We start from the raw sequence: 24,131 nt of genomic DNA, 5'->3' as shown, positions 1-24,131 counted from the left end.
GAGGGCGTTCACACTGGCTTCAGGAAGCACTGAGCAGCCTGGTAGGAAGTTCGGGGTGGGTGCTTTGGAGGCAGAGGTTTTCAGGGAAGAAGCTGGACGGAGTAGGGATCAACTGTGCCCTAGACAGATGGCGGGGATTAAAGGTAGGCTGCTGTTTTCTTTTAAATCCCCTCTGAAGACGGAAAGAAGAATAGTAAAATCTCCTTCCCTGAAAATCTGTTAATAATGTTCCCTGCCAGTCGTATGGGTGAAACTTTTGTTTGGGGGGGGGGGGGGCTTGCTTAAAGGAAGTGCAGTCTGTTCTTCCTGTCTCTATGTTGTTGTTTTGACCTGCTGGCTGGCACAACTTTTACTGTTTTGGGGGATACTGTAATGCATTATAGGACAAAGGATTTTTTTTTCTTTAACTGAAGAAACTAGGTAAAAGGAGGAGTAGTGCTGACTCCTTTGTGAAAATGTCAAATGAACACAGCGTGTGAGCTTTTGAATTGGTGTGTTCCTTATGCTGGTAGCCCAGAATACAACCAGAACAGACTTAGCCTTCTGTGATGGTCTGTTTTTAGGAGCTGTCGATGTCTACGAATATCAGAGCAACACTATGGGGGTTCATAATAATAAAAAAAAAGTCTAAAAAAGTGTCCTAAATGGCTACTTGGACGATCAAAAAACCTGATCGTCCAAGTACCCATAACCAAAGCTGGTTTTTAGACGTATCTAAAAACAGCTTAGGCCTTTCCCCTGCCTCAAGACGCACAGAGAGAAAAGAGGTGTGTTTAGAGGAGGGGAAAGGGCGGGCAGTGGGCGGGAGGTGGGCCGACCTACACCTAGGCGTACAATAGGCGTACAACAGGTATAACCAAAACATTTACAGGTTGCCTAGTCGGCACTTAGACCTTTTTGACTTAGACGAAGTCAAACCAGGTCTAAGTGCCGAAAAAGGGGCCGCTGAGCTGATGGCCGGTGGCACGATCAGTTCAGTGGCCCGACAATCTACCCACCGCAACCATCGCAGCAGGAGAGATCCTCATCTCCCCTACCACGATGCGATCACCCCTCTACCCGAACTGCCGCGACCCGCGGCAGGAGAGATGCCCGATCTCTCCTGCCGCGGGTTGTGGCAGTTCAGGTACAGGAGTGATCGCATTGCGGCAGGGGAGATGGCCAATCTCTCCTGCCGCGATACATCACACCCCCCCCCGACGATATCGGGGCAAGAGGGAGCCCATGCCCTCCTGCCCCGTTGAACCGCGACCCTCCCGACAACATCGGGGCAAGAGGGAGCTCAAGCCCTCCTGCCCCGCGGCAGCCACGCCACCTCCGACGATATCGGGGCAAGAGGGAGCTCAAGTCTGGCCAACTTAACAGGTACAGGGAGGGGGGGTGGGAGGGTCGGCTGGGGGGTCAGGGTTTGGCGGGGGGATCAGGGTTTCAGGGGGGGGTGTCGTTGGGGGGAGGGGGTTGTGTCGAGGGCAGGAGGACCTGGGATCCCTCCTGCCCATATTTTAGTTGGGGTGGGGAGGGTAGGGGGTCGCCGGGGCCAGGAGTGCTTGGGCTCCCTCTTGGCCCAATCCAGTCCGGGGGGGTCGCCGGGGCCAGGAGGGCTTGGGCTCCCTCCTGGCCCAATCCATATGGGGGGGGGGGTTCGCCGGGGCAAGAGGGCTTGAGCTCCCTCTTGCCCCGATGCTGTCGGGGAGGGGGGGGGTTCGCGGTTCGACATGGCAGGAGGGCTTGAGCACCCTCCTGCCTGGATCGTTGTGGGGGGGGGGGATTCTGTAACCGGTGTTGTTTTTGACAGACACCGGTTACAGAATCCAGCTTTTAGGCGAAGGACTGGCTCCTCCTTCGCCTAAAAGCCCTTCTGTGGGACGTTTGGGGCATAGATATTTTTTTGGTTCATTATGGCCAAAAAGTGTAGATGTCGTGGGGATGTACTTGTAGACGTAGTGGTGATCTGGGCGTTTAGTAGAGGCAGGCCATAATCAAAACAAGGACGTTTGTTTTGGTTATGGACACATTCCCTGCTTCTGCTTTGAACGTTTAAGGACTTAGGCCAAAATGGGACTTAGATGCTTTTTTTGATTATGCCCCTCCACTATGGTTTTAGCACCCTTTAATTTGTAGGCAGTTTCCAGAAATCTGGTTGGTATAGTTGCAAATTCTGTAGGGGCCATGCAAATAGCTTTCAGAGTAGGGTTGCTTCCCAAGTCTGTGCCATAAGGGAAAGGCTAATGCTGTTCTAGGTTTTTTTTTTCCTGTTGTGTGGGTGTGGTTTTGTAGTTCTGCATGCAATATGAAATATAAACCCATGCATAGGAACAAGGTAAATCCAGGACAGGATTTGCTTCTGTTGATAGCTTTACTTCATTAGGAAACTGATGTTACAGTTTGTACGTATAAACTTTGCATCTGCCATTTCTGCAGGCAGAAAATAGTTGGAAATAATGTGCCTACATGAGTGCTTTTCAAAACTGTCCTGCAAGTACAACTTGCCAGCTAGGTTTCCAGAATCACCACAATGAATATGCTTGAGATAGATATACATCTAATGGGTCTCATGAGCAAAATGGGTTATTTTTGTTTGTGCACGCAATGACAGCAATGAACCTCACCGCTTAGCCAGGATATACAGCATGTTATCTCAGTCTCTCAAATTTACTGCTAATGCGTAAAATAGTACTCACATTGTGCTGAAGAAAGCTGACTTCTGGCGTTCATGAAATCTAACAGGTATAGTCACTATATTGTGGAAATCCTGAAACTAGGATCTTTGGTTTCTACCAAATGGAATCTGTGGCTGAAATTGATGATCAATTTCAGCAAAAACCAAAGCCAAAAACAAAACTGCAGCCCTGACCTGGGCCTATACACTTTTGTTAGTGTGTAGTGGGCAATAATCTTAAACTCAATCCCAATAAATCAAAAGCTCTTCTCTTCATTGAGTAACTACAGAAATCCCCAGGTTTGCCTATCCTTTTATGTAATAAGCCCGTACCACAAGTAGAATCCATGCGAATCCTTAGTGTTATGAATAGTGAGCTTTACAGTCAGACCACAGATAGCGTAGGTTATTCAAGGTTGTTTCTACAAACTTCACTTGATTCTTTAAGTGCAGAAGGATGTAGCAGAGACTGGACTGAAAGTTCTAATATTACAATCCCTTATATAAGGGACACGGAGTCAAAGACCTCCATCGCCTCCAAGTAATCCAAAATACAGCAATTTGAATTATCAATAAAGTAAGAAAATATGACCATATAACTCTCCATCTGAAGCATACCCACTAGTTTCCCATATCTCATTGCATTACCTGTAAAATACTTTTCAGTATGCTACCAAAATGAGTCGGCATACCTCTTATGCTATCCAGTTCTGTATTGTCTACCCAGAGCACTTAGATCCACACAGCAAAACCATTTGATTGTCCTTATTTACAGGAAAATAGTTTGGGAACACAAGACAATCTATTTTCTTAGTCCAGGGCCTTGAATTATGGAACGGGTTACCCCCTCATTTAAGGATGCAATCCTCCCTGACACAATTTAAAATCAATCTTAAGGTCTCTCTCTTTAAGGATGCCTTTTATTGAATTTTCACTTTATATACTGTCATCTGGACACACATATGCCAACCTCCTGTATTGCTTTACCCCTACTGTTCTATTCTCTCACATTGTAGATGTAGCCACTGTCCTCACCTTGTCTTGTTGTATGACACTTTTAGATTGTAAGTAGCCCAGATGACATGTCTGTTGAGCAGAACAGTAAATTTTAATAAACTTGAAATTTGTTAATGTACTAAGAAGCTTTAGATTATGAAGGAGTATGAAGGCTAAATCTAATCTAATCCTTAGGTTTGTATACCGCATCATCTCCACGTTCGTAGAGCTCGACGCGGTTTACAGTAGGAGAAATAGGAAGGAACTACAACAGAGGGTTAGAGGTAGAAGTGTGAAGAAAATTTACAGGACTTGGGATGCCAAGATATAAGAGTTTCCTTGATTCCTAAGTTGGAGGGAGACTTACATTTTTTTGAGAAAAGCCAGGTTTTCAGATGTTTGCGGAAAACTTGGAGAGAGCTCAAGTTCCGAAGAGGGGAGGTAAGGTTGTTCCAGAGCTCAGTGATTTTGAAGCGGAGGGAGGTCCCTAGCTTTCCTGTGTGGGAAATGCCTTTTAGCAAGGGGAAGGATAGTTTTAATTTGTGGGAGGATCTGGTGGTATTAGGGTTTGAGGAATTCCAAGAAAGAGGGATAAAGGGAGGGAGGATACCATATAGGATTTTGAAAGTTAAACAGGCGCATATAAATATGTTTATTAAGGAAAGATAAATGCTAAGCACTTCATAGAAGTTTTTAATTTTATATTATTGCGTTTTTAATGTGAATATTCATTCTTTTTATGCTTTTCTTTTAACAGCTTTAGTGGGACTGTCCTTCAGTGGCGCCATCGGTCTGACATTTCTCATGTTGGGATGTGCCTTGGATTATTATGAGTAATGCATATTTTATACATTATTGGAGCTGGCCTTTAGACCAGGAAAGAGCGTGGATTGAAAATAAGACAGAGAGCTCTGTTTAAAATATAGTATCATATAGTGATTGCATGGTTTTAAAATAAAGTTTAATATAATATAGTTATATAAAACATAGAGCTGTCTTTTGTTTTTATTTATTTTTTTATAATTTCTAATAACAAATCAAGATTCACTTGTACAGAAAGTGATTACAGCATCAGAATGGATAGAAGAATGACACAGAGGCTGCCAATTAACTATCTTGTTTGCCTCGCTCCTTTTTTACTTGCATCTACTTCAGCAATCTCTGCCCCTCCTCAGGCAACCCACTAGCAGGCTCAAGGGTTTTCAGGGCACTTTCCCCAAAGCAAGCTATAAGAAATCCAAATTCCAATCTCTTGGACTGTATCATGCAATACTGAGCAAGCAAAAAAAAGAGAGAGAGAGCAAGTGCACAATGAAAACACAGAGCAAGAGTGTGTACTAAAAACAAAAGACCGCCAATAGGAAATGGCTGTGGGGAGTTCCCATCGTAGTCTCGAGAGACTACGGGAACTCAGCCATTTCCTATTGACGATCTGCACGGGGCAGGAGCGTAGGAAGATCGCTCCTGCCCCGAAAGTCCGCTAGACCACCAGGTAAGGCCGGGATCCCGGGGGAAGGAGGGATGGAGGTAGGGGTGGGTCAGAGTCAGATATTCGCGGTATTTCCCTATTCGCGGTCCGCTCTGCCCCTATCCCCTGCGAATAACGAGGGAGATGTGTAATAAACCAAAAAGAGCCTTATAACAGGTATACCCAAACTTTAAAAATACACTGGCCTCAAAAGGCAGCCAAAGCAGTCTAGCATAAAAAGGACTAACATGATCATCTGCTAATCTCATTTCTATGCAAGAGGGCAACAGTAGTAGCGTTTGAGAGAATTGCAATATCCTAAAAGTATAATACCACTTAAAGCCCTACAGGTGAGCTAAATCAGAATGCCAGTATAATAAGCTTTACATTTGAGAAGCTAATTTTTAAATTTGTCCCTAGCTTGATGCCAGAAGCCCTAGTTGATATCAGAAGTTCTGCTTTGACCAATGGGGATATCTTATACAATCCTACTTTATTCTGGGACCAGTAGGTTATTTCCCCCCTCCCATCAGGGATCTGTAGGAAGCTTTTACCCCTCCCTCTCATACCTCATCACCAAGCATGCTCCTGCCCACTGCAGTCTTCTTTTCTATAAGCCAGGCTGTAGGAGCTTGTCTTTTCTGCTCGTGGTTTATTTTGTGATTTTTCATTAATTTTCGGTTGCGGTTTACACCCTTGTGCTGTGGAGGTTCCCTGCGGGGGCATCCTTGACTGCGGGAGATCGCAGACTGTTGGAGAACATCTGCTTCTGGAGAGTTCCCTGCTCAGCAGTAAGCCTCCTGGACAGCCTGCACATCAGATCGGGGCTCTGGCACCATTCCCTTGGGAGCTAGCTCACCCCAGGTTCGTCCGCTAGTTGGGTGGAGCGCAGGCTAAGCAGTTCCGTAGAGGCACGACCAGGATTGGAGTCAGACTACGTTCCTCCGCCAGTCGTTTGCACGACGTGTCCACTAGTGACAGAGGTCTCTGGCTGTGGTGGTCAGACTGGTGGGGCAGTCAGAAGACTTGAAATCCAGATTTCCAGTTCACTGAGGCAAAAGATCTCCCTGTAAGCTGTGTTCAGCTCTGCCTGCAGTTTCTCTCAGCACAGTGAATAAAAGTTGCAGTTTCCTGTCAGCACATGGTTATGTGAGAGCAAGCTAACAGCTAGAATCAGAGATTTTGGGAGGGGTCTTTTAAAAGGGGGATTTAAGTGGTTTTCCTGCATGCTTACGCCCCCATCCTAAAATCTCTGTTTTTGAGGGTTCTCTGCGGTTTTCCCTGGGCTGTTTTTAGTGGCCATTTTGGATTTTTCCAAATTTGATTTTAAAATTATTTTACATACTTGCCAGCTTCATTTTTGAAAGAAAATCACATAGATTACCTCCCCAGGGCAGGATGGGATGGATTCATGCCTCATTTGTGAAGGATGGCTGTTGGTTGCGCAGCCGTGTTCCACATTCGCTGCGGCATGTGAGGGGGGGGGAGGTTGAGATTGACTCAAATATGGTGCCTTTGACCTCCAGGGAGGATCTTCAAGCGCCTTATTCCCCGTCTCCCATGAAATTGGCATCAGGGGGCCCTGGGGAGTGCGCTGGCGGTATTTCAGTGAAACACAAACGCAGCTCCAGCAATAAACCTCGTATATCTTCCAAGCATTCCCAGTCTGTCATGCAGAATTTGGCTTTCACAGCAGAGGAGGGTTTTCCAGCAGAATTTGTGAATATGCTTTATCGGCATACTTAGTTAAAAAGTCTGTTTCCCTTCCACTCACTGGCCTCGGTGCTAGACACAGGGATCCCTGCTCCAAGGGACTAGGATCTATCTTTTTGCCTTCCTGCGGAGGTACCAGGGAGTAAGCCGGCTGTGCCTGCAGTTGCGCCAGACACTCTTTCCGTTCCTCTGCTTTTACTGGGCAGCACTGTGGCAACCATGGATGTGGCAAATCTCCAGGATACGGATCCTTGTGGAGCCCGTGATTTGGGGGAGGATCCCACAGTATGCAGATTCTTTAAGCCCATGCACCTTGTGGATTTAATATCTGAATCTTTGCAGGAATTGAAGCTGCAGACTGAACAACTACCGTATTTTCACGCATATAACGCGTTTTTATAAACATATACGTGTTTTTACAAACCGTGTATAACCTTGCGCGGTATACACGTGAGCGCGCTATATAAAATTTTTTTTACATAGTTCTCACCCCGCCCGACGCCCGATTCATCATCCGGAAGGACCGCTCGCACCCCCACCGCTCGCACTCCCACCCCGATGGATCGCTCGCACTCCCACCCGAAGTCACACCCACTCTGACGTCAGAGAAAGGGCAGGACTGCCGGAAGAGGAAGCAGCGTAGCGCAGGGCTCAGAGAAGGGGCAGGACCGCCGGCAGAGGAAGCAGCTGGGCTCACTGGCATCCGGAAACAAGGTAGACAGCTTCTCCATGGGGGAGGGGGGGAGGCTGTGGGGGTGCGCGCGGTTCTTCGGGTGGGAGCGCGAGCGGTCCATCGGGGTGGGAGTGCGAGCGGTGGGGGTGCAAGCGGTCCTTCCGGATGATGAATCGGGCGTCAGGGGGGCATCAGGCTTTCAGGGTGGGGACAGGACTTCAAGGGGGAGAGGAGAGTCAGGGTGGCCGAAAGTAGAGTCGGGGTGGCCAGAGGAGAGTCGGGGCAGCCAGAGGAGAGTCGGGGCGGCATGCGCGGTATATAAAAATTTCTGTACATAAATTTGTGTTTTCCGCGCGCTATACCCGTGTGCGCGTTTTACATGTGTGCGCGTTATCTACGTGAAAATATGGTAGTCACTGCTGAATGTTTCCTCATAAGTATCCAGAGGTCACAATCTTCCTCTTTTCTGGATAATCCTGACATTGTTCGGATTCTTACTGATATCTGGGATAATCCAGTGGATCCCTTGAAATGTGCTTGAGCCATGGTGCCGCTTTATCTCATGGCGGATGGCTTTAATAAGTGCTTTATTTCCCCGAAGGTGGATTTTTCGGTGGCACAAGTCACCAAGCACCCATCTCTCCCCATTGATGGGGGAGTGGACCTGAAGGATGTCCAGGACCCATGTGTGGATTTCATCCTTAAGCATCTATTTGCTTCGGCCATGGCTGGTGTTAAAGCAGCGATGGCCTCCTTTGTGGCCTGTGCATGTCATTCCAAGCTGCGCCATGATCCTGACACTGTGGTGCGTCGTGATTTGGATTTTCTCATCTCTGGAGTTAATTGCATGGCTGATGCCTTGTATGACATCTTGAAAGTTTTCACCAAGCTGGGTGCCTATTCTGTTTCAGCTCGCAGAATGTTCTGGATCCAGCAATGTTCTGAGGATTCCTCTTCTAAGGCTGTTGAGCCAGGGTCTGGATGTTCAGCTAGAAGTCTGGATGTTCTCTTTTTCATCCCTTCAAGCGTTTTCATTCATACTCAGGCCTTCCATAGGTCAGCGGTCCTCTTTGTCTGCTAGACAACACTTCAGCGGGCTCCACCATCAACACGCTGTGGCAAATTGGCCTGCGGCTTATGCTCAGAATGAGTTCTGACACCAGGCCGATGTCTCCTCCTCCATGTGTCAGGGGGTGGTTGTCGGCTATTCTGGTGTAATGGGAGGCTATCACCTCTGACTGCTGGGTTCTAGAGGTTCTCAAAGATGGCTGCAAATTGGAGTTTCTCTGTCCTTTGAGTATTTTCTGAATTCCCCTGCGGGCCATCCCGAGAAGGTGGTTCAGGTGCAGACCACAGTCCACAGATTTTTGAATCTTGCGGCAGTTGCCCCATGCCAGAGTGAGACTTAGGCTCTGGGAGAAACTCGATATACTTCTTTGTTCCAAAGACAGGATCTAACAATTGGAGACCAATTTTGGGCCTAAAGGTGGTCAATGCAGCCCTGAAGGTTCCTCGATTCCACATGGAGATGGTGCATGCAGTGATCACATTTGGTGTTTCTAGCCTCCCTGGATCTGACGGAGCTGTATCTCGTTCCCATTTTCCCAGACCAACGGAAGTATCTGTGGTTTCCAGTTTGCGGTACTGCCCTTTGGATTAGCGACGGCACACCAGACCTTCACCAAAGTGATGGTGGTGGTTTGCAGCAGCCCATCTTCGTGCCCTGGGTACCCTTGTTTGCCAGATCCTGGATGACTGGTTGTCCAGAGCTCCTTCGCTGTTCGAGGGGTGTCTGGCTGTCAGCAGGTGGTGCAATTGCTGCAATGTCTGGACTGGGTGATCAATTTTAGGAAGAGTCACCTCGAGCCCACCCAGTAATTGAAGTACCTGGGAGTTCGATTTCACATGAGTCAGAACACAGTGTTTCTACCCGTGTCCCGTCGGGAGAAGCGACAACAGGTTTTCAGAGGCTTTCTGGCCACTCAGTTCCCAAAGGTGTGGCAGTATCTTTTTGTTCTTGGAGACCATGATGACAACGATCAAGGTGGTCTATACTCGCTGATTCGCTGATTGCCTTACAAGTACAGGTGTGCTAGGTTTCTGACCAGCCTTTATAAGAGTGCCATCAGACTCGGTTTAGCACTTCATCTAGGGGGGTTTCCCTAGTTCAGGTGCCCACCCTCCTTCTGTCAATGCAGACTGTGTCTCCCTTTAGCCCTGTTTTGTCGTTCAGGTTTTCAGTGTTTTATAACCTGTTATTTCATTTTGCATTGTTGTTTTTGTTTATATGAGCAGAATTGATTTGCTTGTCAGGGAGTTCCCCATTCTCTCTCTCTTGTTCTTATCCTCTACAGATGTTCCTGGCTGCTTTAACCCTTTCAGGACCATAAGGATCGTAGGCCAATTTTTGTGGTTTTGACGACATTTTTATGGTAAAAAGGGCTTGCAGATGCCAAAAAATTGATTTTTTTTGTGAAATATCATTATTTTTATTTAAAAAAATCACACTTCTGGCTTATGGACAGTGTGGCAAGTGAATCTTCTCGTCAATCTAGCAACGACGCTAATGAATGAATGTCGGAACCAGTTTGTTTACATAAAGGCAGTATCATATGGAATCCGTACATATCAAATTTAGAACTGTAGACTATCCCAATCAAAATTTATAGGATTTTAAAGTTATGGGACAAATATGTCCCTTGGTCCTGAAAGGGCTACGACTGACTGCAGTGGACAGGAGCATGCTCGGTGATGAGGTATAAGAGGGAGGGGGGTTAAAGCTTCTGAAGTTTTGAGGCTTCCTATAGATTCCTGGCGGGAGAAAGGCAATAACCCTCTGGTTCCGGAATAAAGTGAGGATTTACAAGAAAGAAAATTAGCAAAGGTAAGCACCTAATCTTTCGAAGTGATCAAATTTTACTAGAGCAATACACATGGTTGAATAAACACTTCACTGGGGCTTAGGTACATATACAATTGTGGGGCACCCCCTACCATGGCATCTCCTTCCTCCCTCCTCCACACGTCACCCTACCAGAAGTAGCAGGGAAAAGAGTCTAGCTGTGAACACGGGGATTAGGCAAGCATATGCTTGGAATGACATAGCTAACGGGTTAGAACTGGAGCACTGCTAAGTTATTGGGATCCAGGAGGAAGGTTTCAGGCCCGTCTTGGATTTCTGACAACTCTATCCTGTTGTATTAATTATTGGACCTGATTTCAGTGGATAGAATCAAGATCCGAGTGCCATTTACAGAATAGCATTTAGTATGAAATTTTATCGGCATCAACTTTTTGGAGCCTTAACTCTCCATCATCTGCTTCCTTTCAGTTGACTGGTAGGAAATAACTATAGGAAACTTAGGAGCCTTTTGCTAAAGAGTATTGCTTGCTAAATGCTGCATGTCCTATTTTATAACTGTGGGCCAAGTTGGACTCGAGTAAATGCTAGTGCATGTTAAACTTCAGTAGAAGGGTGCCTTAAGCTCTGAGGAAACTTTTTTCCTTGCTGCTTTTTCTTATTGTGCTTTTGTTTACCTCTCTTCTGTTCATTTTATTTTATTTTTTTCTTTCCTGAATTTTAGGTTCCAGATTCTCTGGCTCCTGGGAATTTTTAAGCTCTGTTAATATTTATTTATTTATTTTTTTAAAATTTCTATACAAAAAATTACATACATAAAATTTTAAAAAGTCAGAAAAAAGTAAGAGCAAAACAGATTCAATCTTTACATTAGATCAGTTGCTCAAAGAAATGCATCTACAAATAGTTGTGTTTTTAACACTTTCCTGAATGAGTTCCTATCTCTAATAGAGGTTGCTTTAACAAACTTAACGTGACCAAAGTACACTACACTGCTATTTGATTAGAAATTTAATAGACTATTATATAGAATTCAGTTAATAGAAAGCTAGTATTTGCGTAACTACAACTTCAGTAATGTGAAATATGTAAGTGCTTCTTTTTTCTTCTTCCTCCCACAGAGTTTACTGGCCAATGTTTGTTCTTTTGTTTTATGCAATAAGCCCCATTCCATATTTCATTGGCAAAAGAGTAAGTGATGACACAGAATCTTCTAGTAATGCCTGCATGGAACTTGCGTATTTCTTCACAACAGGAATTGTCGTTTCTGCCTTTGGGTTTCCTTTAATTCTTGCACGTGTTGAAGTGGTAAGTTTGTTTGTATATTGATTTATTGTCTGCATTATCCCTAAGGATAATTTGGGAGTGGGCAGAATTTTCTCTCAATAGATGAATTCTTTTTAACTAGCACACATACAGGATGTGCTGAATTCTGGCAATATATAAAAGACTGTCAAATGTGCTATGGTTTATATAGTATTCACTCAGAACCAGTATCAGTTAGAAATATAGCCAACCCACTATCATATGCAACCAAATAAACACAGGTTGGAATGTTTATACTCAAAAAGGAGAACTTTTCTGAAATACCTCAGCCCCACCACTCCACCGCTATAATAGTTTTTTAAGCGGGAGATTTATGTGGTGCCTCATCATTGGTAGATCATTTTAAAGCGCCATGAGTATATATATTTTTTTACTTTTTCTATTCAAAAAATTTTTTTGTTAATTTTTGTTGGTTTTCATATTAATTTCACAATAAATAGATAAATAAATAAGCAGATGTAAAAGTAGAATTTGTATACTTAGCTTCTACACACAGCTCAACCAGGGAGTAAGACCCGACATGTTTCGCACCATCGGTGCTGTCTCAAGGGTCTCCCTGCGTGAATACAAAAATTACAAAACACATATCAGGGCAATGAAACGCTACAAATATACTAACGTACACCCCCCCAACCAAAATCTCTATATGCATACTTCATGTGAACCGCCGTCTCCCACAGAACTCACCTAGGTGGCCGTAGTCATCCGACTCACAAGATTGAGGTCTGTGGAAAGATGGCGGCAGCGTTCGCGGTATGGTTTTAAATGTATTACATTAGTCTAACCACTCCCCCCACAGTCACCCATTGGGCCAATCATCATCCAATCAGAGTGTTCCAGTCAATCTCTGCATTCAAACCCCGTGGTTCCACTGTATCCAATGTGAATATCAGTCTCTGTTCAGCCTCATTCAGCTTCTGTAAATCCTTGCCACCCTCCCTCCCCGTTATTCTCTTCACCACACGCCACCTAAGATGTTCCACCCCATGATTATATCTCAGCCAGTGGGCCACTAGGGGGGCCTGGAGAACCTTATTGATGATACGTGACTTATGCTCATTCAGTCTAATTCTGATTTTACGATTAGTCCTGCCGATGTAGACCAACTCACACGGGCAGATGATGTCATAAATCACATGCTCAGATGTGCAATCTGTGATAGCGTTGGAATATAACCGCAATGGTCTACCAGGAACCCTCCACTCTTCCCCCGATATAGTCGAGGGACACCACTGGCATCTCCCACAGGGGCCATGAAATATGGCAAGAGAGTTGAGCGGGAGAGAGGCTTTCATGGCCCCTGTGGGAGATGCCAGTGGTGTCCCTCGACTATATCGGGGGAAGAGTGGAGGGTTCCTGGTAGACCATTGCGGTTATATTCCAACGCTATCACAGATTGCACATCTGAGCATGTGATTTATGCCATCATCTGCCCGTGTGAGTTGGTCTACATCGGCAGGACTAATCGTAAAATCAGAATTAGACTGAATGAGCATAAGTCACGTATCATCAATAAGGTTCTCCAGGCCCCCCTAGTGGCCCACTGGCTGAGATATAATCATGGGGTGGAACATCTTAGGTGGCGTGTGGTGAAGAGAATAACGGGGAGGGAGGGTGGCAAGGATTTACAGAAGCTGAATGAGGCTGAACAGAGACTGATATTCACATTGGATACAGTGGAACCACGGGGTTTGAATGCAGAGATTGACTGGAACACTCTGATTGGATGATGATTGGCCCAATGGGTGACTGTGGGGGGAGTGGTTAGACTAATGTAATACATTTAAAACCATACCGCGAACGCTGCCGCCATCTTTCCACAGACCTCAATCTTGTGAGTCGGATGACTACGGCCACCTAGGTGAGTTCTGTGGGAGACGGCGGTTCACATGAAGTATGCATATAGAGATTTTGGTTGGGGGGGTGTACGTTAGTATATTTGTAGCGTTTCATTGCCCTGATATGTGTTTTGTAATTTTTGTATTCACGCAGGGAGACCCTTGAGACAGCACCGATGGTGCGAAACATGTCGGGTCTTACTCCCTGGTTGAGCTGTGTGTAGAAGCTAAGTATACAAATTCTACTTTTACATCTGCTTATTTATTTATCTATTTATTGTGAAATTAATACGAAAACCAACAAAAATTAACAAAAAAATTTTTTGAATAGAAAAAGTAAAAAAATATATATACTCATGGCGCTTTAAAATGATCTACCAATGATGAGGCACCACATAAATCTCCCGCTTAAAAAACTATTATAGCGGTGGAGTGGTGGGGCTGAGGTATTTCAGAAAAGTTCTCCTTTTTGAGTATAAACATTCCAACCTGTGTTTATTTGGTTGCATATGGTTTATATAGTAACAGCGAAACCCCAAAAGCTTCAGATTAACGCTGGATTTCTTGATCTTCAGCTGGCTTCGCAGGCTTTCAGCAATGTTCAGTTGCTAGGTACTTAAGCCATACTTGTCATTGGATCTTATTTTTAACTATATTGCTCAAATTTATAAATAAGAACATAAGAATTGCCATCTCCGGATCAGACCCTGGGTCCATCAAATCCGGTGATCCGCACACGCGGAGGCCCGCCAGGTGTACCCTGGCATAGTTTTAGTCCCCATATCACTGTATGCTTCTCAAGGGAGATGTGCATCTAATTTACCCTTACCCGTATCACTCTATGCCACTCTTAAGGAGATGTGCATCTAGTTTACCCTTAAATCCTAGAACGGTGGATACTGCAATTACTTCCTCTGGGAGAGCATTCCAGGTGTCCACCACTCGCTGCGTGAAACAGAACTTCCTGATATTCGTCCTGGACCTGTCCCCCCCCCTCAGCTTCAGTCTATGTCCACTTATCTGAATCATGCCATGTTTGGATCACCTCTTTCAAAAAGATTTTCTTCAGAGTCTAGGTTATTCTGTTATTCTATCTAGACACCAACTCTACAGTAAGCAAGGCAGTAGCTGTTGTATGGGTTTCCACCACTATTAACTGAAACTGCACTCCATTTGATGAAAGATGATTACTTCTCAAGAAAGAATAATGGGTGACCATCTTGGATTTTCCTGATACTTATTTTAAAAGTCTCTATCTGCCTCAAATTATTTTTCTTATCCCATGTGCTTTTTTTCCCCCCTAGAATGAAACTTAAGTTGAAGTGAGTCCTCACTACTTTAATTGCAGTACATCTCATTTTAGAAACCTACATGTGTAGCTGTCACCCCCTTTTTTTTTTTGTAAATCTTTATTCATTTTACAACTTACAACAAGTGTAGCACATAGTAACATTTGCACTTGAAAACATCACTTGATTTTCTATCAAAATACACACAAAGTCTCCTTTTTGGCAAAATACACACAAAGTAATCAGATTTAACGCCCTCCCTCCCGCCCCTACCATATCCTATCCAATCACCATATATCATATAAAAATTCTTCTCTTTTAATCTAATCATTACTAAAAAAATCAGAAATCCCCCTCCCCCTTTCAAATCTCACATAACCCATACATCAAATTACAATGTCCATCATTGTTTTCAAATCAAATAGTGAAATTAATTGATAAGTTTGGTAAATTTTCAGGTTATAAAATTAATTGGAATAAATCTGAAATTATACCCTTAAATGTTCATTGTGTAAAAGGATTATTTAAAGATTTTCCGTTCATATGGAAAGAAGAAGGATTTAAATATCTTGGCATTCAAGTTAAAAATACAATTGAAGATACCGTAAAAGAAAATGAAAAATTTGTATTAAAAAAAGTTACGGAGCTGTGTGAGCAATGGAACCCCTTACATATTTCTTGGTGGGGGAGAGTTCAAACTATTAAAATGATGATCTTGCCTGTAGTTTGCTACCAAATGAGTATGATACCACTTTATTTTCAGGGGTCCTTTTATAAAAAGCTTAATAGCATTCTAACGAAATTTCTTTGGCTTGGTAGAACACCTAGAATAGCTTTAGTAACTTTGCAAAAATCAATTAAGGAGGGAGGGGTAAATTTTCCAAATTTTTATAGGTACCATCAAGCCTATATTCTACGTCAGGGTATGTATTGGATCCTCCCAGAACTTATAGATAATGCACCAGATTGGTTATATTTGGAATGGCGCCTTATGTTTCCCCTAAATTTAGTTCACCTTCCAAGTATTAACATCCCTAGAAGATACAGAGAAAATAAAATATTAATGGATACTTGGAAAACGTTGAGATTTATAAGTAAATTAACACCTATCCCAATAAACAAATCAACTAATCAATCTCTATGGATAAACTCCAAGATCAAAATTGGCGGAGCTCAAATCCTTTGGAAGAACTGGATTATTGCAGGCATTAGATCTCTAGATGACGTTATTTCAGAAGGTAAACTGCTGGATTTTTCACAATTGCAACATAGATTTGGTCTTAGTAAAACACAAAGTTTTAAATGGTTGCAATTGAAGCAGGCCATTCAGGTTGGGTTCCCTGAATGGAAAACATTGAATAACACTGCACAACAATTTTTTGGTTAAGTCTTGATTCCTGAAAAGTTTTTGGTGATTATGACAGGTACCAACTTGGTATGCTCAAATATGGTTTTGGTTTTACTGCATCACGTAAGAACTATGAGAAATAGACATTTTTATGTTTACTGACAATAAAATATATAGTCAAGTTTACGTTTCGCACAAGCGACTAAATGAAACAGAATTAAAAGTGTTTTGCTCCCGAGTTTCTTTTATATTCAGTGTCTGGTGCATCACGTTGTAGCATCCAACAATAGTCGGCAAGCATTGACGGATTCCAATTGCCCTGGTATCGTTTCTCCATCGTAGCTATGTCTTGATGAAACCTTTCACCGTGCTCGTCACTCACAGCACCGAGATTTGCGGGGAAGAAGTCCAAGTGTGAATGGAGGAAATGAATCTTGAGTGACATATTGCACTTCATTCTCTTGTATGCTTTGAGAAGTTTGTCTACCAGCTGAATGTAGTTTGGGGCTCTGTAATTGCCCAGAAAATTGTCAACAACGTCTTTCAAGGCTTTCCAGCCAATTTTTTCCGGCCCAACTAACAGATCTTCAAATCGCTTGTCACTCATAACATGTCTGATCTGGGGGCCAACAAAAATACCCTATTTGATCTTGGCATCAGTTATTCTTGGGAACATCTGTCTTAAATAACGAAAACCTTCCCCTTCCTTGTTCATTGCTTTCACAAAATTCTTCATGAGTCCCAGTTTAATGTGAAGAGGAGGCAAAAATATCTTTGTCGGGTCAACAAGCGATTCATGTGCTACATTTTTCTGTCCTGGAACTAACTTTTTACGGAGTGGCCAGTTCTTTCTAGAATAGTGCGACTCTCTGTCTCGGCTGTCCCATTCGCAGATGAAACAGCAGTACTTTGTATAGCCAAGCTGCAGTCCTAGTAACAGAGCAACGACTTTGAGGTCTCCACAGATATTCCAGTTATACCTGGTATACTGGACATACTTTAGTAACATTTCCATATTCTCATATGTTTCTTTCATATGTGCTGCATAGCCAACAGGTACTGAAGGATAAACGTTGCCATTGTGCAACAGAACAGCTTTCAGGCTTAACATTGACGAATCAATGAAAAGACGCCACTCTTCCGGGTTGTGATCACAACCAAAGACCGAGAACAATCCTTCAATGTCACAACAGAAACAGAGACTGTCGACTTGTGCAAAAAATTTGGTTATATCATGATGCCGGTCTCGAAACACAGAAATTTTCGTACCTGGTGATAGCAAACACCATTCCTGCAGTCTCGAACCTAGCAGCTCAGCTTTTGCTTTTGACAGACCCAAATCTCTGACCAAATCGTTCAATTCGGACTGTGTTATCAGATGTGGATCGCTTGATGAGGATGGTTCAAAATCCGGGTCAATGTCACTGTTAGAACCCTGCACTGCAGTTTCTTCATCTGGTTCGTCTAAGGTCCAATCCTCTGGTGGTTTCGGAACTGGAAGACTGTCATCATGTGGCATGGGTCTCATTGCTGAAGGCAGATTAGGATATTCAATTGACTTCTTGTTTTTGGCAGAGAAACCAGACACATTAGTCAAACAGAAATAACAGTCCGTCACATGGTCTTTCTGTTCTCGCCATATCATCGGAACAGCAAATGGCATCGTCTTTCGAGTACCTCTGAGCCAGGCTCTCAGACTAACAGCACATGTCGCACAGCAAATGTGAGGCGCCCATTGCTTGTCTTGATCACCTATTTTGCAGCCAAAATACAGATGATAGGCTTTCTTTACAAGGACAGTCATCGAACGTCTCTGAGGCGTAAGTGTATATTCCCCACAGATATAGCAGAATGTGTCGCGGCTGTTACGACACCGACGAGACATATTGCCCGACACCAAAACGTCTATAGCATCAAGCTTACTTACTGTTATATTGCTACAGCTACTATACTACTATACTTTACTATACTGATACTATATACACACACGGACTATCTATATTAACCAAATGAGCAGGATCGGTGTATGGAAGCCACCATTATAGCATGGTGAGACAGCGCAAGCTCGTTCAGACCTGCCCAGACATGCCCAGGATGTCATCTTCCATAAAACAGCTTCCAACCTGGCTAGATTTTATGCATGGACATACCCAGGCGGCACAAACCGTTGTTGATAAGACACTTATGGGAGAAAAAATTGTTTGCATCCAAATATAAGAAAAAATCATGACAAAATTGAAGATTTCTCTGAAATGGTACGTGATGGGTAATTTTTGATGTAATATTCATGATCAGCACCCAAAATTCTATAAGAAACACCCAGCAGTGTTCAGGAAGCAAAAACTTTGTTGTGCAGTGTAATCAATATAGTTTAAAGTTCTTATGTTTTCAAGCAGACTTCCTAGGACATCAAGCCGCATTGTGGTATAAATTAATATCTGGATATATGAATAAAAAACCAAAAAATGGTCTAAGAGATATTTGGAGCATTGAGATTAAGCATCAAATTAATGCATCTCAATGGCCACTAATTTGGTCTTGGAGAATGAGATGTACAGTGTCAGCATCTATGAGACAAACTTGGTTCTTTTTATTACATAGAGCTTTTTGGAGCCCTACACGTTTACAAAAATTAGATAGTTCTAAGTCCAATAAATGCTGGCACTGTAATCTGGAACCAGGGACGTTAGATCACTTACTGTATCATTGTCCCTACATTAAAAGTTTTTGGAATGCAATTTGGCCACAAATTAATAAATTGATGGAAAATCATATAGCAATATCATATGATACAGTATTATTTGGAATGATGATGAGGAAAAAAAGTCAAATTTCACCAGAAAATAACAAGCTTTTATTAATTATGACAGGGGTTGCCATTCAGCATATAACCAACAATTGGAAGAATTATAATAACCTAAATTATACATTTTGGTGGAATACAATATGTCATATATTCAAAATGGAAAGAACAATAGCAATACAAAGAGGGACATATACTAAATTTATAAAAATATGGGGGCCATTGACAAAATACTACAATGAATAAAAAGTAAGATTTTTCTTCTTCTTTTCTTCTTTTAAATATCTTCTTTGTGACACACATAGAGGGAGGGTAGTAAAAATAATTTTACATAACAAACTATAATATGATATATAATATATAATGTATGATTGAAAAGTAATAGAAGGGTGGGGGGAGGGAGAGGGATAAAATATATTTAGAATATAATGTATTAGATATAAAAGTGATATTGTGTATTTATCAATTGTATTTTAATATTTTGTACACTTCATGTAAAATTTGAAAATAAAAAATAATATGGAAAAAAAAAAAAAAATCAAATAGTGAAAAATCACAAACTATCCCCCCTCCCCTTATTTTCATTTGTACTATTTTGGGAAAAATGATTCTTACTCATTACAATAAGTTGTCAATGGCCCTCACCCTTAAAGATAAGGAGGTTGTAAAATTGCCAGTTCCACATGTAGGTGCTAAAATCTTCATAAGAGCTGCCATTTTATGCTGTTCCTATTTCTAATATATAGGTTTCTAAAACGGCTGCTCTTGCTGCCCATACAGGCTATCAGGGCACTACTAGCATGTTTGCGGGTAGGTGTGCATTTAAGCATGTAATTACAGAATTTGGGGATAGTCTATAAATTATTAGCAATCGGTACCTAAGGGTGTGCATGGTCAATGTATGCGCACAACTTAATAGGCCTAATCGACACTGATAATTGGCAATTAACACCTCAATTGATGCTAATTTAAAAGTTATGCGCACAACTTGGAAAGCACTATTCTATATATAGAAAAAAAAGCATGCCCCAGTTGCAGTGTACAAATTTGAAAAGGGGGTGACCAAGGATGGATCATAGGTATTCCTAGAAATTATGTGCATGGTTATAGAGTGTGCACTCACACTAAAGATGGCACTATTGAAATCGGTTTCATTTATGGTTGGGAATCATATAACACAACTTTCCAATACTTTACCCAACCTCCAAAATATCCAGCGTTCCCCTCCGTAGAATTACAGATTGTTAAACATACTCTCATATATTTCAAATGTAACAAAATGTGGCCTCAGGTACACCTCCTCCACCCTTAGTAGTGTTCAATATCGGTGGGAATACCGGTGTTTTCATTCCTCATTGGCTCACATTCTTTTTTTGCAATTATTTAAGTAAACTTTTAAAAAACTTTTTAACTTTTTTTATCCACCGTGCTCTTTTTAGAAGTTTCCTTGAGATTATTCTATTTCAAAATGTTCAAATAAGTTGTATACTTAGCTTATCATGCTACTGGGTTACATGATCCGACATGTTTCGCAACAATTTGCTTTATCAAGGATCCCCCAGAGCCATTGTGTCCACCATCTTACTCAAAAAACTTTGAGTAAGATGCAAAAAAGTTTGAGTAAGATGGTGGACACAATGGCTCTGGGGGATCCTTGATAAAGCAAATTGTTGCGAAACATGTCGGATCATGTAACCCAGTAGCATGATAAGCTAAGTATACAACTTATTTGAACATTTTTAAATAGAATAATCTCAAGGAAACTTCTATATGTGAGAGTATATGAGAGTATGTTTAACAATTTGTAATTCTACAGAGGGGAACGCTGGATATTTTGGAGGTTGGGTAAAATATTGGAGAGTGGTTATAGAGTGTGCCTGATCTTTGCACAACTTAGATGCAGGTATTTAGGTGTTAGCTGGCCTAAATGGGTGCGCTTAGTTATGCTAAACTCAATTCTATGAAAGGGCTGTTCTGGTGGGTGCTGATTTTTTTTGGGGGTGCCTAGGAATTTGACCACTGTTCTAGTTCTGTTCCTCTTAGCCTTGTAATGTAAGCTTTTAATAAGATGTGGAATTTTGTCATTATGGGTATGCACAAGCTTGACTGAAGACTACTGTGGACCCTGCTGATCGTGTTCCTTCTTGGGGCTTTCCTACGTGCATTGCATATGCGTTCAGTCTTTTTAAGATTGTTTTAAAGTTTGTATTCCCAGCACTGAAGTGACACCTAGTGGACTAATAGACACACCCCTGAGGCAGGCCTCCACCTGGGGGCCAAAACATGGACCGTCGGGTCATCAGTTGGATCCTTTCAACATAAGGACATTACGTTCATAGGACTCTTTATACATGTGTTTTTATTCATGTGTTTCTGTATTTATTTTTGTATTTATAGAAATAAAAGATTGTCTCAAGGTTGACGTGTTCTATCCCACTCCCCACTTGTTGGATTTTACCTGGGGTTTCGGTTCCCTTTACTTTGTTCTATATATGCTCAAGCCATAACAGTAGGTTCTGTATAAAACCGTGCTTACATTTTTTTTTTCTCTTCATTGTCTTCTCCCTCCCCCTTTTTTTTGTTGCAGATCAAGTGGGGAGCCTGTGGGCTTGTGTTAGCTGGCAATGTTGTCATTTTCTTTACCATCCTGGGCTTCTTTCTTGTGTTTGGCAGAGGCGATGACTTTAGCTGGGATCAGTGGTAGGACTTACGCGGGGATGACTTCATGCAGCATATCATACATTTTGCAGTCACATGATGGCCATTTGTGTTTCTACATATATGGTGGGTTTTGAACTATCAAATCACAATGTGCTTCACATCAGCTACATAACTCTCTGGACATCTGTAATATGCAACTGCAGAGATCAAGTGTATACAGAAATGTCTACTGAAATGTGCTACTATATTCACATTTTTTTTTTTTTTTTTTAATATATTGACTTTTTCAGTTACTTTAAATTATCAGGGCCTACTTATTGAGATACGTCATGGCAATTTGACAGGGTGTTTGAGTAACAGAAATCCTTTAACTATGTGTTACTGCAGGATATGCTCAGGTGTCCTACAGTAACTTATATAAACTGTGTGCACAAACCACATGTAAAAAAAATTGTATTCTTTAGCAGGATGTGTCTGGGAGCAGAGAGTGAGAATTTCTGTGTTAATCAGTATATCTGCATTACCACAGGTTAACCCAGTGGTCTCAAACTCAAACCCTTTACAGGGCCACATGTTGGATTTGTAGGTACTTGAAGGGCCGCAGAAAAAATAGTTAACGTCTTATTAAATAAATGACAATTTTGCATGAGGTAAAACTCTTTATAGTTTATAAATCTTTCCTTTTGTCTAAGTCTTCATAATAATGTTGTAATTTATAGCTAAAAAGACACATGATCAAGAAATTGTTTTATTTTACTTTTGTGATTATGATAAACAAACCGAGGGCCTCAAAATAGTACCTGGCGGGCCGCATGTGGACCCCGGGCTGCGAGTTTGAGACCACTGGGTTAACCGATTTAACTTAGGATTAGTGCATTTGCCCTTATCACCTAGAAAATGGGTGGCAGTCAGTGCGCCTTGCACTAATGACAACATTAGCGTATGACCATTAATGGAAAAAAAAAAAAGTTGGCTATTTTGCAACTGCAGCAAAAATGGTCGTGTTAAAAGTATAGTATAAAGAACCCCAAAGTTTTAACTTGTTAACAGCAGTGTTTCAAAGCAGCTGTGATGACAATCAGCATATGTGGAGTAATGAGAGGGAAAGAGGTGACATGACACATTTTTGCCTAGTTACAATTAAACAAAACACATTTCCAGCTCACACTTTAAGCGAGACTATTTTATTAAGAATAGTTCTGCTGGTCTTATTTCTTATTTTAGAAAATCTAGTCTGAACAAATAATGAGCCATCTTGGAAGAAGCATTTTTGTTGGCTAGTACATGTGAGAGAGAATCATAAAGTAAATAGGTCTCCTTTCATTTTTCCTCATTATCTATTGGTCCTTGTGACTCCGTTTTGGTTCTCTCTTTCTCTATTTATCCCAATAGTTCTGTCTTACCTAGAGGATAATTTTCCTCTCCTGTTTCTGCCTTCAGGTCTTCCTTAGCAGCACAATGATCTTCCTGTCCATCTCATTTCTAAAACAGAAGATGCCTTGGAATGAAAGGACTCAAATAATCCAAACATAAAACAGAACTCTATTCAGAAATGCTTTTCATTAAGGGGAGCAAAGAACACGTGTAGTGAAACAGTATGCTTACTAGATCTTCTTTTTTCTTATCCTTGTTATCCTTGGAGTTTTGGTAAATTGTAGCTTGCTGGTCAACATACACAGAGCAAAACTACAATAAGAAAGAAGGCACCTGGGTGCCATTGGCACTACGGTCATTTTTACCAAATTCCGCATGATTGTGTCTGAAGTATGACTCCACTGGGAATACAGATAACTGGTATCAAATAGTAGAATGGAATGTATTGCATAGTGAACGCTTATTTTTTTTATCCATTCTTGAAGGCAACAAACCAAGTTATAAAGCAGTGAAATGTACTTGTCGGAAAACCATCTTTTGTGGAAGGAGACACGATATTTTTGTGTCCCGCTTTGAGAGCTCATGATCGGAAGACACAGCCTGAGGCAGCATTATGTGAAACGCTGGCCATCGTTAGTGTTCCGACCGAGTTGAAGATAAAAGATAAGTTTGAGTCAAATTATACATACAAGTGTGACTACCTGGCGATATATATTTATTGATTTCTGCTACTTTTTGCACAACATAGAGCTATTTGGCGCTCTGGGAGATTTTTATGCCGATGAGATTGTCCGCCTGAACACCTTGAACCACAGCTGTGGTGATGGGAGGGCTTTGTCTGAGGCTTTTCCTCCCGGTAGAGCCGTGTCTGACTCGTGTTGTAGCCTCTTTACCTTCCACAAGACCTTGTGAGTGTGTTTATTATTATTCTTGTTGGAAAACCTCTTCATAGTACCTTAGCTTCTAACAGACATGGGCAGGATTAAGCCCACATTTTCAGCGGGACACGTCAGAGCACCGGCATTGAAAATCTGGGTCAGCTGCCGACCCAAAAATGATGCGAGTGTTTTCTGATATTCAGTACTAACATCTCCATAGCGAAGCAGGCAAAGATAGCGCCACC

The 24,131-nt window shown here is 42.2% G+C and overlaps 1 protein-coding gene across 2 annotated transcripts; it reads left to right on the top strand.

Moving 5' to 3' along the window:
- On the top strand, positions 1-23,746 carry LEPROT. Of its 2 annotated transcripts, XR_004536666.1 has the most exons (5): positions 1-143; positions 4,413-4,488; positions 11,491-11,677; positions 21,561-21,757; positions 23,075-23,746. XR_004536666.1 is itself a non-coding variant. In XM_033917022.1 (4 exons), the coding sequence occupies exons 1-4, from the start codon at positions 128-130 to the stop codon at positions 21,675-21,677; spliced, it is 396 nt and encodes a 131-aa protein (XP_033772913.1). In that variant the 5' UTR covers positions 1-127; the 3' UTR covers positions 21,678-22,278. The 2 variants fall into 2 exon arrangements, 1 of the variants encoding a protein (XP_033772913.1); XM_033917022.1 differs by lacking the exon at positions 23,075-23,746 and having other exon boundaries at positions 21,561-22,278.
- Positions 23,747-24,131: the final 385 nt, after the last annotated feature.

Source organism: Geotrypetes seraphini, chromosome 12, assembly GCF_902459505.1.
Source record: "Geotrypetes seraphini chromosome 12, aGeoSer1.1, whole genome shotgun sequence".
In the NCBI taxonomy this organism is placed as follows: Eukaryota; Metazoa; Chordata; class Amphibia; order Gymnophiona; family Dermophiidae; genus Geotrypetes; species Geotrypetes seraphini.
Note: the sequence above shows the minus strand (reverse complement) of the source record. Positions and strands in the feature narration are given on the sequence as shown.

Coding starts and splice junctions, on each gene's coding strand:
- LEPROT (XM_033917022.1), top strand. Junction 4,489..11,490: donor TGTGCCTTGGATTATTATGA/GTAATGCATATT, acceptor TTCCTCCCACAG/AGTTTACTGGCCAATGTTTG. Junction 11,678..21,560: donor TTCTTGCACGTGTTGAAGTG/GTAAGTTTGTTT, acceptor TTTTTGTTGCAG/ATCAAGTGGGGAGCCTGTGG.